At 58.6% G+C, this 15,804-nt stretch overlaps 2 protein-coding genes and 1 non-coding gene across 19 annotated transcripts in view; 2 read left to right on the top strand and 1 right to left on the bottom strand.

The window, feature by feature from the left end:
- The window catches only part of COMT (catechol-O-methyltransferase), a 17,135-nt gene extending 1,911 nt beyond the window's left edge, over positions 1-15,224 (top strand). For 2 of the 5 annotated variants that reach the window (XM_081541931.1, XM_081541932.1), the window contains exons 2-6: positions 6,586-6,652; positions 8,194-8,485; positions 9,185-9,378; positions 9,585-9,716; positions 11,766-15,224. In XM_081541931.1, coding sequence (XP_081398057.1) covers positions 8,194-8,485; positions 9,185-9,378; positions 9,585-9,716; positions 11,766-11,966 — 819 coding nt within the window. In that variant the 5' untranslated portion in view covers positions 6,586-6,652 and the 3' untranslated portion in view covers positions 11,967-15,224. Of the gene's footprint in view, positions 1-4,548; positions 5,727-6,585; positions 6,653-8,100; positions 8,109-8,193; positions 8,486-9,184; positions 9,379-9,584; positions 9,717-11,765 lie in introns of those variants that run through there. The other 3 variants (XM_081541933.1, XM_081541934.1, XM_081541930.1) reach the window with 3 other exon arrangements.
- TRNAG-CCC (transfer RNA glycine (anticodon CCC)) lies at positions 3,067-3,139 on the top strand. Its single transcript has one exon. It is a non-coding gene; the product is annotated as a tRNA-Gly (tRNA).
- Positions 15,166-15,804, bottom strand: part of ARVCF (ARVCF delta catenin family member) — a 31,355-nt gene continuing 30,716 nt past the window's right edge. For all 13 annotated transcript variants that reach the window (XM_081541805.1, XM_081541806.1, XM_081541810.1 and 10 more), the window contains one exon: positions 15,166-15,804. Coding sequence is in view for 6 of the 13 variants with exons in the window: in XM_081541810.1 (XP_081397936.1) it covers positions 15,778-15,804 (27 nt within the window). In the remaining 7 variants the exon portion in view is untranslated.

Below are 15,804 nucleotides of genomic sequence, written 5' to 3'. Positions count from 1 at the left end.
AAAACTGATGTTTGGAGCATTACACCAGATATTGAGTAAACGGGAAGGACTGCTGATCCGGCAATGACAAAACGTGCGAGCGGGCCGTGCAGCCCAACAGGCGGCGGCGGCTGCTGCTGCTGCTGCTCCTGAGCGGCTTCAGTCGTGTCCAACTCTGTGCAGCCCCACAGACGGCAGCCCACCAGGCTCCACCATCCCTGGGATTCTCCAGGCAAGAACACTGGAGTGGGTTGCCATTTCCTTCTCCAATGCATGAAAGTGAAAAGTGAAAGTGAAGTCGCTCAGTCGTGTCCGACTCTTCACGACCCCATGGACTGCAGCCCACCAGGCTCCTCCATCCATGGAATTTTCCAGGCAAGAGTACTGGAGTGGGTTGCCATTGCCTTCTCTGAGCCCGACATGCAGGTGGTGATAAAACCTCAAAGGCATCGACTGGATAGGACTGGACTCTGATGACCCACAAGGTGTATTGTTTTTGCCACTGAGACAGCATTTCCCTCTGTGGTCACTTCCATTTTTGATCAGTGGTAAAGTGAAGAGTATTCACGTTTACAAAATAGTTCTGGTCTCGCTTTGTTGTTGTTCGGCTGCTAAGTCACGTCCGACTCTTTGTGACCCCGTGGACTGCAGTGCGCCAGGCCTCCCTGTCTGTCACCAACACCTGGAGTGTGCTCAAACTCATGTCCATTGAGTCGGTGATGCCATCCAACCATCTCGTCCTCTGTCACAACACAGGAGTTGCAAGTTATGTTTTATTTGGGGCAAAATGAGGACCATAGCTTGGGAGGCAGCATTTCAGGTGGCTCGGGAAGGTGCTCGAAGGAGGAAGGGTTAGTGTACATGTGATTTTGACAAAGGGGAGCGCTTGCAGTCAAGTCTGTTTGTGGAAGGTTGCTGGTCACAAAGAGCAGCTGTTGCCAGGAAGGAATTTAGTGCTTTTCTAGATATGAGAAGGTGCAAGCACTGGGCTCATAAAATCAGCTCCTGAGGATAACTGACTCTCTGAAGACCTGTCGTGCCGGTTTTCCCTGGGCACCAAGGGCCTCGTCTCTGCTCTCCACCCTGAACTCCTTCAGGGGTCGCTGGAGGTCAGCAGCTGCAGGGGCACGTGACTTAATCATTGTGGAGGCGGATGGCGAGTTGGTAGTTGACAAGGCTGTGTCTCCCTCTTTTTTTAACCTTTTTACGGGTCTTCATTGCTGCGTGGGCTTCCTCCAGTTGCGGCGAGTGGGGTCTACTCTCCGGTCTGGTGCGCGGGCCCCTCGTTGCAGAGCGCGGGCTCTAGGGCGCCCGGGCTTGGTCGCTCCGCAAAACATGGGATCTTCCTGGGTCGGGGCTCACACTCGGGTCTCCTGCGTTGGCAGGCAGATTCTCTACCCTTGAGCCAGCAGGGGTGCCCTGTCTCCCTGTATTATTTTACTTGAGGACAAAAATGACTCTCCTCCCTCAACAAAAACGTGTTCCACATTCTCTGCGTGCTTTTTGCATAAGAACATATCTTCGCTTTCCTGCCTTGTGGACAAAGTTGTTTTCCTTTGCTCAGACCAGTAGTAGTTTTATTCTCACGTGTTGATTGAAGTTTGTAACCATTAGCAGCCTTTATTTTATAGAGAGAACGAGGAAGTAGACAACTGCAAATTATCTGTCCTATCCCAGTATTCTGTAGCAGATGAGCAAATTTTATGAAGATAGGCTCGCATAATCTGTAAGGTTGGAGGAGGAAACGGCAACCCACTCCAGGATTCTTGTCTGGAGAGTCCCATGGACAGAGGAGCCTGGCCGGCTACAGTCCACGGGGTCACACAGAGTCAGACACGACGGAGCGACCAACACTTTCACCTTCAAATGTCTTTAGCTTCTTTGTTATATAAACATCAGAAGCCAAAGGATATAAACTTAAACTCATGCCTTCTTAATCACGAGTGTTTCAGCACTTTATCTCATACACAAATTATACAGATACTCGGTGATGTTAGGGAAATTTAAATGGAGGTTGTCTTGTTCAGGCTTCAGGAGTAGGGGGAGAAGGCCTCTGACTGACCTCTGACCTTGCCTGGACCACCTGCCTGCAAGCACATCAGTCATACGGGCAAGTCAGGTGGGCAAGTCAGGCGGCACTTAGATAAGAAAGGGAGTGGGTCTTGGAATTTCTTAAGCCCCTGCAGACAGAGCCAGCCCCCTGAGGTCTAAGGAATCTTATGACTCACAAGGTGAAACAAACAGCATTGTGAAAATTAAATCACAACTGCAGTTTTTTGTGCACAAACCGATGATGCTATTAGTTTGCTGCCCGGGATTATAAGCGAGAGCCCCCAAAGCTGCAATTTGAAGTCTTGCCCATGCGGTGGACGCACCACCCGGGACCCTTCCTCTCTGGGACTCCAGACTGCTGTTCCGTGGGGCTTCCCCACGCTGTTAGAGTCTGGATGTAGATGCTGGCTCAGTTGGGCGGTGGATACACCATCGCTTCTCTCTTACTTCTTTTCTCCTACCCACTGTATTTGGAAATTTTTTAAACATTGTATTATTTATTTACTTTTGGCTGAGCTGGGTCTTTGTTGCTGTGCCTTCTCTCATGACGGCAAGCAGGCGCTGCTCTCTCGTTGGGGAGCGCGAGTTGCTCATCGCGGTGGTTCTCCTGTTGCAGAGCGTGGGCTCTGGGACACTCGGGCTTCAGTAGCCGCGCGCGCAGGGTCAGCGGCTCCATGGCATGTGGTGTCTGCCCGCACGAGGGATCGAACCTGTGTCCCCTGCATCTGCAGGCGGATTCTTAACCACTGGGCCACGAGGGCAGTCCCTGGATATTGAGATTAAGTTGGATAATCTTCTATTAAAAAGTGAAATTGTTTATTTGTGTGTAACTAGTGCTTTCTCTTTTTGATGAATGCCTTAAACCTAAAATGAAAGGAAAACTTTTGGCAAAACAACCGATATTTATCATTTAACTTAACTTGGTAGAACTCTTAAGGTTTCAAGTTACCAAAAAGATTTTGGAAACTGTTTTTAGGCAGATGGAAACACAATTATTATGGAAAGAAAGTTTGTCAGAACAGTGACTGGAGGATTTCCCTGGTGGTCCAGTGGCTAAGACTTTGCACTCCCAATGCAGGAGGCCCAGGTTTGATCCCTGGTCAGGGAACTGGATCCCAGACGCTGCAGCTAAGACCTGGTGCAGCCAAATAAAGAAATGAATATTAAAAAAAAGAGAATAGTGACTGGATTTGATTAAAATCAAATTTATAATCTTAAATGTCTAATCGGTACAACAGTAGCTTATTTGACTAGTCTACCAAGGAGATTTAAGTGCCTTGCAATGTATGTGATGTTGACAACGCTAAAGATACACCTATTTTATGAGATGAACACTATTAACCTGGTTTTGTTTAGCAAAGATTTGCCCAAGTACACGAACTAGAAAAACAGTTGAGTTGGTGCTCATATCTCTGGGAGTTTTAGGAAGGTTTACTTTACGTAAGGGCCTGTTCCTCTGGAAGCCAGTCAGGATAGAGTCCCTGGAAGGCATTGCAGAACTTGATCTGGTCATACCATCTGGAGGTGGGGAAGGAGCCTATGTATATAAAAAAAACACAATCGTACATAAAAATTTATGCCTAGCTATGCATCAGTCATAAACACAGTTACATAAAACCCACTAGTTTATGTAAGAGTTGGACTGTGTCTCTGCTCTGCTTCGTATCTTAATCCGAATCGTGTTGTAGCAAGTGGGGCAGCTTGACACCCGTGGGCTGTGACGCCTGAAAGCCCCTCTGGACCCTGATGTATCATCTCAGGGAGGCGTAGACTAAATGCTTCCAATTCACTGTTCTTTTCCCTTTTCAGCATCAGGTGGTTGCTTCTGGAGGATCCCTGAGTCCCTGGAGAGGCGCCAGGGGGCCCAAGGTTTCAGGGGCTGGGGGAATTGAGGGGCCGGGGAGGAGGGCGGAGGAGGCAGGGGCTGCGGGAGGAGGGCGTGGTGGGCAGGCGGCCTGGGAGCCCCAAGGACCAGGACCGCGTGCTCCTGCGGGAGGAAGTGGGCGGAGCCAGCCAGGCGGCTCCTCTCTGCGGGGCTGCAGGGACCCCCCAGCCTAGGAGGGGCAGAGCTGTCCTCCCTGTGGTCTGCGGGTCCGGAGCCAGAATCATAGCCGACAGGAGATGAGGCCACAGCCCCTGGGCCTCTTTGTCCCACGCCGTCCCCTACGTCACCCAAGCGCACAGGCCCTGGGGCCCAGGCGCATCCCTAGTTGGGGCAGCCGCCTGGTTCCCCCTTCGTGAGGACTCGGGGCTGCCCGCCCCTCTTGCCCCTCACGGCCCCCAGCACTCTCAGGCCTGCCTTTCTTGGGGAGGCAGGGCTGGGCTGTGTGACTCCAGGCGAGGACCGCCCCACCCCCGACTCGGCACCCTAGCAGATTCAGCACCGCAGGACTGAAGAGCCTGTGGCCAGTCTGCAGCCCCTGCCTGGGCCTGAGGGGGGCCGGGGACCTGGCTGGCATCTCCATCAGCCCCTTGGGGGTTAACGGGAGGAGGGTAGGTGGCGATCCCAGGTGATGGAGGGTTTGGCTTGGGGTTGCAAGGAGAACACTTAAGAACAGGCTTATAATAAGGAAGGTTGGGGGGGGGCTGTTGCTGCTGTTGTGAGAGAGGGTCCCCCCCCAGGTTTGTGCTCCATCTCTAGGGCGTGGGGAATACACACGGGGCCTGGGGAGGAAGTGCGGGACCCGAAGGCCTTCCCCCTCCTCCCTGAAGGGGTGAGTGTGTGCCTCGGGGCAGGGCAAGGCAGGTGCCCAGGCTCAGGGGGCGGGCAGCCGGCCCAGCAGGCAGGCAGGTTGGGAGCTGGGCTGGTTTTTCTGGATCCTGCTTCCCAGTGGGGGTGCCGTGCATGTTCCTTTTTCTTGTGGGAACAGAGAGGACCAGAAACAGGGTTGCTTGTTTTCTTGGTTTTCCACCATTTTTGATGCAGTGAAACATGCAGAAGTTGAAATTTACTGCTCTAACCACGTGCACGCCTACAGTTGGGTGGCATCGAGCGTCCACGTGGCTGCGTAGCCGTTGCCGCTGTCTTCAGGGCTCCCGCGCCACCCCAAGCAGAAGCTCTGCCCCGTCCAGCAGTGACTCCCCGCTGGTCCCCAGCCCCTGGCAGCCTCTGTTCTCCGTCCTGTCTCCATGAGCCTGCCTCTTGTGTGCTTGTCATCCGGGTGCGATCATTCAGTATTGGTCCTCACGCGCCCGGCTCATCCCACTGAGCGTGGCCTCCCCTGGGTCCCTCCGTGAAGTCGCAGGTGTCAGCACGTCCCTCCCAGTGGGACGGGGTCGGGGCCACAGTCATCTTAGTGTGACTAAGGGGTACCCAGTGTGTGGAGAGACCCCGCCTTGTCTGTCCGTGGTCCGTGTCCCCTCGCGGCCACTGCGCCTCACACTGTCCTGAACGTGGGTGGACAAATACAGGTTCAAGCCGCTGCTCTCGGGTGTCTTGCGTCCACTGCCAGAGGTGGAATTGCTGGGTCACATGGTAACTCTGTATTTACCTTTCTGAGGAACGGCCAACTGTTTTCCACAGCAGCTGCTCCATCTTGGGTTCCCACCAGCCGCGCTTGAGTTCCCGATTTCTCCGCTTGAGTTCCCGATTTCTCCGTGTCCCTGCCGACACGGGGCGGGTCATCCCATCGGGTGTGAGGTGGTGCCTTGCTGCTTTGATCAGACTTCCCAAGTGATGTGCTTCCTGGTCACTGGTGTGTCTTCTTTGGGGAAATGTCTGTTCGTGTCCTCTGTCCCCTTTCTAACTGGGTTGTTTCTGAGTTGTAGGAATTCTTATATATACTTAGGACTTGTAACCCTCATCAGATAGGTGGTTTGCAAATGTTGTCTCCACCCCTTGGGTTGTCCTTTGCTCTCTTGATGGTGTCCTTTGATGCACAAACCTTTCATTTTGGTGAAATTCTATTTTTCTTTTGTTGCCTGTGCTTTTGGTGTCGTATCTAAGAATCAGTGGCCAAATTCAAGGTCATGAAGAGTTACTCCTGTTTTCTTCTACGAGCTTTATGGTTTTATTTCTTAAAATTAGGTTCTGGACGCGCGTGGAGCACATGGAAGCAGGGGGCGTGTGGGACACGCAAAGCAGGGGGTCTGAGGGTGCTGCTCGGCCACCAGCCCTCACCTCTGGCCAGTGGCTCCTTTGTCCTCCTCTCAGGCCACCGCCGGGGGTCCCAAGTGACCTCACTGTGGCCCTTCCAAAGGGCAGAGCCGTGGGCTCTCCAGTACTGGGACCCCCAGCACAAGGGGCTCCCCGGGTTGTCCCCCAGAGGAGGGGTCCGCCCGGCCCTGACCTGGAGGGCTTCCTCCCAGCACATCTGCCTGGTTCCGTCAGTGGGTCTGTTCTTGGTCCCCGGCACCGCGTGAAGCTCCCGGCAGACCTGGGCCCTCAGGTGGCTGAGTCTTCACCCAATTTTTATAGAATTCAGTTGTTGCCGGAATTACAAGTTGTCCTTCACAACTCCAGGGTCCACCAAGGACTTTGGTATTTAAATGAAATACTACTTCTTATTTTTCTATATTTATGTGTAACATTGATTAGTTTTTTCATCAACCCAGAGAATCCATCAAAGTGGCCCAGCCTCTCTTCACTACTGCTGAACACAGTCGTGACAAAGTCACACAGGTGTGTGGTTGGGGGCCCCAAGCTGGCGGAGCCGAGCGGAGCGCGGTGCTGGCCGCTGCCGGCCATGCACCCCCGCTGTGTTCTGTCACTCGTCCCGGAAGCGCAGTCAGCCCCACTCCACCGCACCTCCAGATTCCCCCCACCTGCCTCCTGCCCCGTGGGGCACCTGCTGGCCTGGGCTGCAGGCAGTGCCGTGGGGACCAGGGAGAACGTCCCTGGTGTCCCGGGCTGGGGGGACATTCCAGGCGACGTCTTGCTGCCTGTCTGCTCTCCCCCGAGGGCAGGACTGGCCTGCGGCAGGCCCCTGTACCAGGACTCTGGTCCCTCTCAAGCTATGGTTCCTGATTAACCGTCTACAGGCAGGAGAACTCCGACGAGCTCTGTCAGCTTTGCAGCAGAGCTCGGAGGAGGGGCGTGGGGCGTGGCCGTCGGGGAGGTGGGTCAGGTCGGGCCCTGACCTGCTGACCACGTGCTCGCTGTGCCTGCTGTAAACAGTCCGCGCGGGTGAGACCACTCAGAAGTCTGGGTGTCCGCGCTCCCCTGTTCCTCCCTGCCCTGCCTGCTGAGACCCTCATCGTGGTCCAGTCCGCTGGAGCCCTGAGCTGTCCAGGGAGAGGCAGTCACCCCTCCGAGACCCTCAGCCTGCCTGCTCTTCCACGTGCCTTTCCCAACGGGCGCTTCTGGAGGAGCCGGTCCTGTGCGGCTCCTCCCTGTGCGTGACCAGCCAGTGACCACAGCCCTGCTGGAAGCTTCCTACGCTTTCCCACTTTAAGGCCTCTGCCCTGTGCCGGCTCAGCCTGGCTGTGTCTCGGGCCCTGGGCCCCTCCTCTGACCGGGGCCCCCCTCTACCCGCCCAAAGGGTCGCCTGCCAGGGGGACGGAGGGCCAGTCTCGCTCCCATTGTGGTGCAGGCTGGCGGCAGGATAGGCGTCCTCCTTGCGGAACAGACTGCCCCTGTGTGGGACAGCCCTGAGGGCACCGTGTGCCCGCTTGGGGCTCCCTGTGTCCGTCCCCGGAGGCTCATGGGCCACACGAGCTCCTGGGCTGTCAGTGTGTGCCCCAGGGGGCTCTGCGTACACTTGGCTGCCCCTGTGGGGAGTGTCCAGCCTCGGGCCAGCCGTGCCCCGGGGTCGGGGCTGCCAGAGACCCCCTTTCTCCACCCAGGGCGGGGTCCCTGGGGGACGTGGTTTGCGGATGGGCGGGGCTCCGGCCGTCTCACCTGGGGCTGGCCACCGAGCTCGGGGCTGGCCTCTCGAACCTCGTGGGTGGGTCAGCCAGGTGGCCAGGTCACTAACACCGTGGTGACTGACCACGTGCTCCCACGAGTCCTGCGGGCGGCGGGGCCTCGCGGAGTCCCGAGGCCCCGCCCCTCGCCCCACTGCAGATGCTGGAGGCCGTGCCCTGAAGCCCCGCCCCTCGCCCAGAAGCTCGCCCCTTTCCCCGCCACAGATGCTGGAGCCCCGCCCCTACCTTGAAGCCCCGCCCCTTTCCCCACCGCGGATGCTGGCTGCCCCCCTGAAGCCCCGCCCCCCGCCTCCGCAGATGCTGGAGGCCCCGCCCCTGCTGCTGGTCGCTGGAACCATCGGCCTGGCCCTGCTCGCGCTGCGGTGGCTGGCCCCGCGGCACCTGCGGCTCTTCGGCCTGGCCTTTCTCGGCTGGAACGAGTTCATCGTGATCCCCGTCCGCAACCTCCTCATGGGCAGCAGCAAGGAGCAGCGCATCCTGCAGCATGTGCTGCAGCACGCGGTGGCCGGGGACCCGCAGAGCGTGCTGGCCGCCATCGACGGCTACAGCTCGGAGAAGGAGTGGGCCATGCACGTGGGCGAGAAGAAAGGTGAGTGGCGGGGCGGCCCGGGCGCTGGCCCCGCGGGAGGACCGCCGTAGGGGAAGCCTCGCTCCCTCACCCCCCCGAGGTTCCGCCAGGGAGCCCCGGCCAGTGCTGGGGGGGGGACGGGGAACAGCAGAGTCATTGCAGGGCTTCCTCGCTCGCAGCCGCCAGGCAGAGCCAGGTGCCCCCCGGGGCGGGTCGTGGGTCCCTGGGTGTCCCGGCTGGCCCCAGGGTGCATGGAGACCTTTGGACTGCGTCCTGCGCGGGCGCCAAGCCTCGCCCCGCCCCCGGGGCCCCCTCCCGACCTTTGGACTCCAGCTGGGGGCCCGGCAGGCGATGCGTGGCCCGCCCCCCCGCCCCGGAGTCAGGGCAGCGGACGTGAACCCTGGGGACGGACGTCAGGGCAGCGGTCCAGCAGCCTTGAACCTTCCGACTGTGTCCAGCTCAAGGGAGCGGGGCGGGCTCTCTGTGCAGCCCAGGGCCGGAGTGGGGTGGGGCTTCCACGGAGGGCGGCTCTGGGTGGGGCCAGGCTGGGGGCAGCCGGGAATGCTGGGAGGGGAGGGCCAGCGCAAGCCGAAGCAGAGAGCTGGGGGCGGGAGCTCGGGCTGAGCGCGGTGCGGCCTGCGGCTGGCAGGAGGGCGCTGGGCCAGCACGGGGTGGGGGGGTAGGGGGGGAAGCCCCCTGCTCACCCCCTGCCCCTTGTAGGCCAGATCGTGGACAGCGTGCTGAGGGAGCAGCGGCCGTCCGTGCTGCTGGAGCTGGGCGCCTACTGCGGCTACTCGGCGGTGCGAATGGCCCGCCTGCTGCTGCCCGGTGCCCGGCTGCTCACCATTGAGCTCAACCCCGACTATGCCGCCATCACCCAGCGGATGGTGGAGTTTGCAGGCCTGCAGGACAAGGTGCGGCGCCATCCCTGAGGTGGCGGATGTGGGCACAGGCTCCGGGGGCCGGGAGGGCTGGGGTCACACCCCAGTGTCTCCAGGCCATGCTTACCCAGCTGGCCAGCAGCCCCGTCCGCAGGGCAGGAGACTCCCGGAGGTGGGGCAGAGCGGGAACCCATCTCCTGGAATCCCCAGGCTCAGTGGGTGGGGGTCTGTTGTTCCAGGTGACTGTTATTCTTGGAGCGTCCCAGGACATCATCCCCCAGCTGAAGAAGAAATATGATGTGGACACTCTGGACATGGTCTTTATCGACCACTGGAAGGACCGCTACCTGCCGGACACGCTTCTCCTGGAGGTGAGCCCTGTGCCTGCTGGCCTGGTCAGGCCCTGCAGAGGGCGGCCGGGGAGCCGTGGGCTGGCCTGTGTGCAGTCAGGACACAGAGGGGAGTGGGGCCTGGGCCAGGGTGGGTGGGCCTCGGGGAGCACACCTGGACGGCCTGCATCCATAGAAAGCAGCAGATACTGCCCTTGGAAGTGGATGTGTTACTTGCTCAGTCATGTTCGACTTTTTGTGACCTCATGGACTGTACCCGCCAGGCTCCTCTGCCCATGGGATTCTCCAGGGGGAATCTTCCTGACCTAGGGATTGAACCCAAGTTTCCTGCACTGTGGCGGGATTCTTTACCATCTGAGCCACCAGGGAAGCCCTGCTGCCCTTAGCAACTAGGAACCAAACAGTTTTTTCAGTGCCTGTTCAAAGCTGGTTATTATCTCAAGGGAAGGCGTGTTCTGCAACTGGCCCTGCCTTGGCCCGGCCACAATGCCTTGGTTGGGCAAGGGGCTGGCAGGGCAGGTGGCCCTCGTCCCCATCGCTCAGGCCTCTCCATGCGCTGCTTGGGGCCTTAGAGCAGAGTGGCCGGAGACGAAGGAGAGGGAGGCCTGGCACCCTCGTGACCTGAAGCCTCACCCGGGGCGGAAGGAGGGGAGTCAGGAACAGGGGACCCCGCTCTGGTCCTCTGAGTGCCGGCACACAGCGTTGGTCAGACACTCCAGGGCTCCGTCCCTGGGCAGGTGGCCGGCCTTTGCATCCCCTCCTCCGAGGTTAACCTGTGGGTTCAGGGCCTCACGTGCTGAGCCCCAGCTCGCCTTGAGCATTTCCTCCTGGGGTTGGGCAGGCCGGGGTGCTGCCTCAGTGGCCCTTCCTCATCAGTATCACGGGGAAGTTCCTTTTTTAGGAGAAACGCTCCACGATTCAGAGGCCCACTTTTTTCAGATTCTGGCTCATGGGTTGTCCCAACCTCACTGACCTCACAGCTGTGTTTTCCACTTTGGCCTCAGGGTCCAGGGATGGAAGGGAGGCCAGCCGCCACCAGGAAGATTTGAGGGCTGCACCCACTGCAGTGGCCCCGTGTTCCTAAGTCACCAGGGGGTGTCCTTCCATCCCTGGGGTCCCACTGGCAACAAGACACGCCTGGGGCCCCCTGCTTGACTTTGCCTTCCTTTTTGGAGATTGGTTTTTTTTTTCCACTTGAATGATTATTAGAGAAAGCTCTGATCTTCTAGCGCAGCAGCTGGGCTGTCCCTTTACCCCTTCCCCAGGGAAACATTTCCTCTCGCTTGTTTATGTAACCTAAGCAGGGCTTCCCTGGTGGCTCAGATGGTAAAGAATCTGCCTGCAATTTGGGAGAACTGGATTCCATCCCTGGGTCAGGAAGTTGCCCTGGAGGAGGGCATGGCAGCCCACTCCAGTTTCTTGCCTGGAGAATCCCATGGACAGAGAAGCCTGGCGGGCTATAGTCCATGGGGTCGCAGAGAGTCGGACGTGACTGAGCAAGTCTCACACACACCAAGCAGCTCCTCCTCTGGCTCAGAGAGACTGCGGGTAAGGTCGGGGGGCACGGAAGTGCAGCTGCCCCTCCCTCTGTAGAGCCAGGCCTGACCTGCTGGCTGACTGCCCAAGCGCAGGTAGAGGCTGGGGTGCCTCAGGGTGGACCCGAGGGGCAGGCTTGTGGGTGTGGCGGTCTGCCCCCCCCCCCACCCTGCAGGGTCCCCCTGGTCAGGCCCTACTGAACCTCCAGTGACCGATGCCAGCAGCTCCCGCATGGGTCACCAAGCATCTCGGTGACCTGGAGGAGTCTGTGTTCCTGGCACCTGGGGACCAAGGGAGCCGCTGGCCTTAGTCACCCACTGGCCGTGGTCGTGGCCCCGGCATCCGCACCGTCACTTCCGCCAGCGCGCAGTGAGCCCCTGCTGTGTGCCACGCACTGTCCTAGGGCCCGAGGGTCCCCCTGCCCGCTCAGCCCTTCCTTGCAGTGGCTGCTGCTGGGGAGGGGGTGGGGTGGGACTGCCCCCTGGCCAGGCCGCCCTAAGGCTCTCCCCTCCAGCCGTCTGTCTGTCCCCGCAGGAGTGCGGCCTGCTGCGGGAGGGGACGGTGTTGCTGGCTGACAATGTCATCTTCCCTGGGACGCCCGACTTTCTGGAGTACGTGCGCGGGAGCAGCCGCTTCGAGTGCACGCACTTCAGCTCATACCTGGAGTACTCCAAGGTGGTGGACGGCCTGGAGAAGGCGGTCTACAAGGGCCCCGGCGGCCCCGCTCAACCCTGAGCCCTGCTCGGTGACCCCTCCCCACGCCTGGCCCTGAGGGTGCGGCGGCCCCAGCCCTGGCCGCCCGAGTCCGCAGCGCCGGTCTGTCCTCAGGCAGCAGCCTCGCGGCCGCCTCTCATCAGCTCCAGGCTATCACGCTGGTCTGCCCCAAGCACGACCAGCTCCCCTTCCAAAGTCATGGCAATACGTCTAGAAGGTGCTTGCCTGCGAAGACCAGCCAGGCAAGCAGTGCCCGTGACAGTGTCGCACGCACACACACACACACGTGCAGTGTCACACAATATCACACACAGTGTCACAGTGAGTGTCAGTGTGTCACACACTGTCACTCAGTGTCTCTCACAGTCACAATGTTTCACAATGTCACACAGTCATTGACAGTGTCTCAGTTTCACACTGTGTCACAGTGTCTCACACACTGTCACTCACAGTCTCACAGACACACTGTCTCACACACATACAGTCACTCACACAGTGTCTCTCACACTGACACACACACACACTGTCACAGAGTCACTCACACGGTATCTCAGTTTCACACTCACACTCACACTGTCACTCACACTGCCTCACACACACTGTCACTCACATAGTGTCTCACACACACTGTCACTCACATAGTGTCTCACACACACTGTCACTCACACTGTCACTCACACTGACACACACTGTCACTCACACTGTCACTCAGTCACTCCCTGTCACTCACACTGCCTCACACACACTGTCACTCACATAGTGTCTCACACACACTGTCACTCACACTGTCACTCACACTGACACACACACTGTCAGTCACTCACTGTCACTCACACTGTCACTCAGTCACTCACTGTCACTCACACTGTCTCACACTGTCACTCACACTGTCACTCAGTCACTCACTGTCACTCACACTGTCACTCAGTCACTCACTGTCACTCACACTGTCTCACACTGTCACTCACACTGTCTCACACACACTGTCACTCACACTGTCTCACAGTCACTCACACAGTCACTCTCACTGTCACTCACACTGTCTCACACTGTCACTCACTGTCACTCACACTGTCTCACACTGTCACTCACACAGTCACTCACACTGTCACTCACAGTCACTCACTGTCACTCAGACTGTCTCACACTGTCACTCACACTGTCTCACACACACTGTCACACTGTCTCACATACACTGTCACTCACACTGTCTCACACTGTCACTCACACTGTCACTCTCACTGTCACTCACACTGTCTCACACACACTGTCACTCACACTGTCTCACACTGTCACTCACTGTCACTCAGACTGTCTCACACTGTCACTCACACTGTCTCACACACACTGTCACTCACACTGTCTCACAGTCACTCACACAGTCACTCTCACTGTCACTCACACTGTCTCACACTGTCACTCACTGTCACTCAGACTGTCTCACACTGTCACTCACACTGTCACTCACACTGTCTCACATACACTGTCACACTGTCTCACAGTGTCACTCACACTGTCACTCTCACTGTCACTCACACTGTCTCACACTGTCGCTCACACAGTCACTCAGACTGTCTCACACACACTGTCTCACACAGTCACTCACACAGTCACTCACACTGTCACTCACAGTCACTCACTCAGACTGTCTCACACTGTCACTCACACTGTCTCACACTGTCTCACACACACTGTCACTCACACTGTCTCACATACACTGTCACTCACACTGTCACTCACACTGTCTCACATACACTGTCACTCACACTGTCACTCACACTGTCTCACATACACTGTCACACTGTCTCACAGTGTCACTCACACTGTCACTCTCACTGTCACTCACACTGTCTCACACTGTCGCTCACACAGTCACTCAGACTGTCACACACACTGTCTCACACAGTCACTCACACAGTCACTCACACTGTCACTCACAGTCACTCACTCACTCAGACTGTCTCACACTGTCACTCACACTGTCTCACACTGTCTCACACACACTGTCACTCACACTGTCTCACATACACTGTCACTCACACTGTCACTCACACTGTCTCACATACACTGTCACTCACACTGTCACTCACACTGTCTCACATACACTGTCACACTGTCTCACAGTGTCACTCACACTGTCACTCTCACTGTCACTCACACTGTCTCACACTGTCGCTCACACAGTCACTCAGACTGTCACACACACTGTCTCACACAGTCACTCACACTGTCACTCACAGTCACTCACTGTCACTCACACTGTCTCACACACACTGTCACTCACACTGTCACACTGTCACTCACACTGCCTCACCACCCTCTCCCCCCCTCGCAGCCGCACCTGCGCTCTGCCGTCAGCAGGTGGCAGCAGTGCCTCGGTGATCACCCCGCCCCCCCCCCCACGGCCCCCACATTCCTGCCTCCTTTCGCCTCCTTTTTAAGAGTGAAATGCAACTTTCCTACAATCAGCCGCTATCAATCTCACAGACTAACACCCTGTTTAGAAGACGGGGAGGTGGAAGTTAAGGGCCTGATTCTTGAGGTGAGAGAGGACCCGAGCGCTGCCCTGCCTGCCCCCCACGCCCCAGCTTCGCACCAGGCACCCGCTGCTCCCCCCGGCCGTGCCGCCGCTGCAGACTGGCCATCCTGCTCAGCCCCACGGGAACGTCTGCGGGCTGCGCTGAGCCCCACTGGGAACCTGGCCTGCAGGCCGCTCTCTGAGCAAGCAGTGCTGGGCCAGGTGCGGAATGCCCAGTGCCCGGTCTCTCGGGCCTGGTGTGGCTCTGGGCTGACCGCGTCCCCGTCCCGCTCGGCCTCGTCTGGGGATGAGATGCCGCAGTCGGAGCAGCTGCAGTGCTTCCGTGGTGGCCCGGCTGCCCGTGACGATGTGGTCGGCCGGTGCCCACTTACGTCCACAGGCGCCCCCGGCCCTGATGCTGGCCCTCCAGCCCCAAGGCCCTAAAGCAGCTGGCTGGACCTCCGGCCACCTCGGAGGCTCTCCCCGGTCCCTTACCCCAAGATCACCCCTTCTGGCCGAGCCCACCTGTCCTCAAGACCAGCCACAGACCTCGGGGCCCCACTAGCCACCCAGGATTGAGCGCACACCTCGGTGTGTAGAGAGGGGCCACCTGGGGGTCACATCCCGGGGGCCTGGATGCAGCGGACTCCCACCCAGCAAACAGCAGGGGAGTGGCTGGCGGAGACAGACACAGGAAGTTCCTTTGTTGCTTTTTATAATTTTTAATTTTTCTTACAAAAATTTAGATGTTTACCAAGACAGTCTTAGTTTGGTTTTGTTATTGATTTTTTTTATCAGTGTTTTTCTGGTTTTTAAGTCACAAACAGCAGGCACTCAACAGCGGTCCCCCACTGCTGCCAGAGGCCAGTCCCAGAGGTGCTACTCAAGGGCTGCAGTGCCCAGGGAGGGGCTCCAGGCGTGACGGGCAGGGCACGCGCAGCCAGCTCCCGCTTGCCACCTCCAGGGTCTCTGGGCGGGCTGTCCCCCAGCACTTCCCCCCGCTCATGGCCCAGGTAAGCCCCTGCAGCCTCGGGGCCAGACTCCCTGCCCTGAGCCCCCTCCTCACCTGCCCGCGCTCCTCAAGGGGCCCCGCTGGCCCCAGAGCAACGCCAGGTGCCCCGGCCTGGGCCCCCCGGGCGCACGCTGCACACAGCACCATGTCAGGAAGCTAACTCGCCTGGGAGTTAGGAGCAGAGAGCCAGGGCCAGAGGGGGAGGTGCCACCCGCCCCGCCGCCAGAGGGCTCCCTGCTCCGCAGTGGGGTCTGCACGGGCGCCCAGAGGCCCCTTCCCGTGGTCTCTTCAGAGGTCAGATCCTAAGAGCAAACGTCCGGGCCCAGGCC

The sequence above is a fragment of the Giraffa tippelskirchi genome, chromosome 11, assembly GCF_054371585.1.
Source record: "Giraffa tippelskirchi isolate mGirTip1 chromosome 11, T2T-mGirTip1v1.2.pri, whole genome shotgun sequence".
NCBI lineage: Eukaryota > Metazoa > Chordata > Mammalia > Artiodactyla > Giraffidae > Giraffa > Giraffa tippelskirchi.
This window is presented reverse-complemented; position numbering and strand designations above follow the sequence as displayed.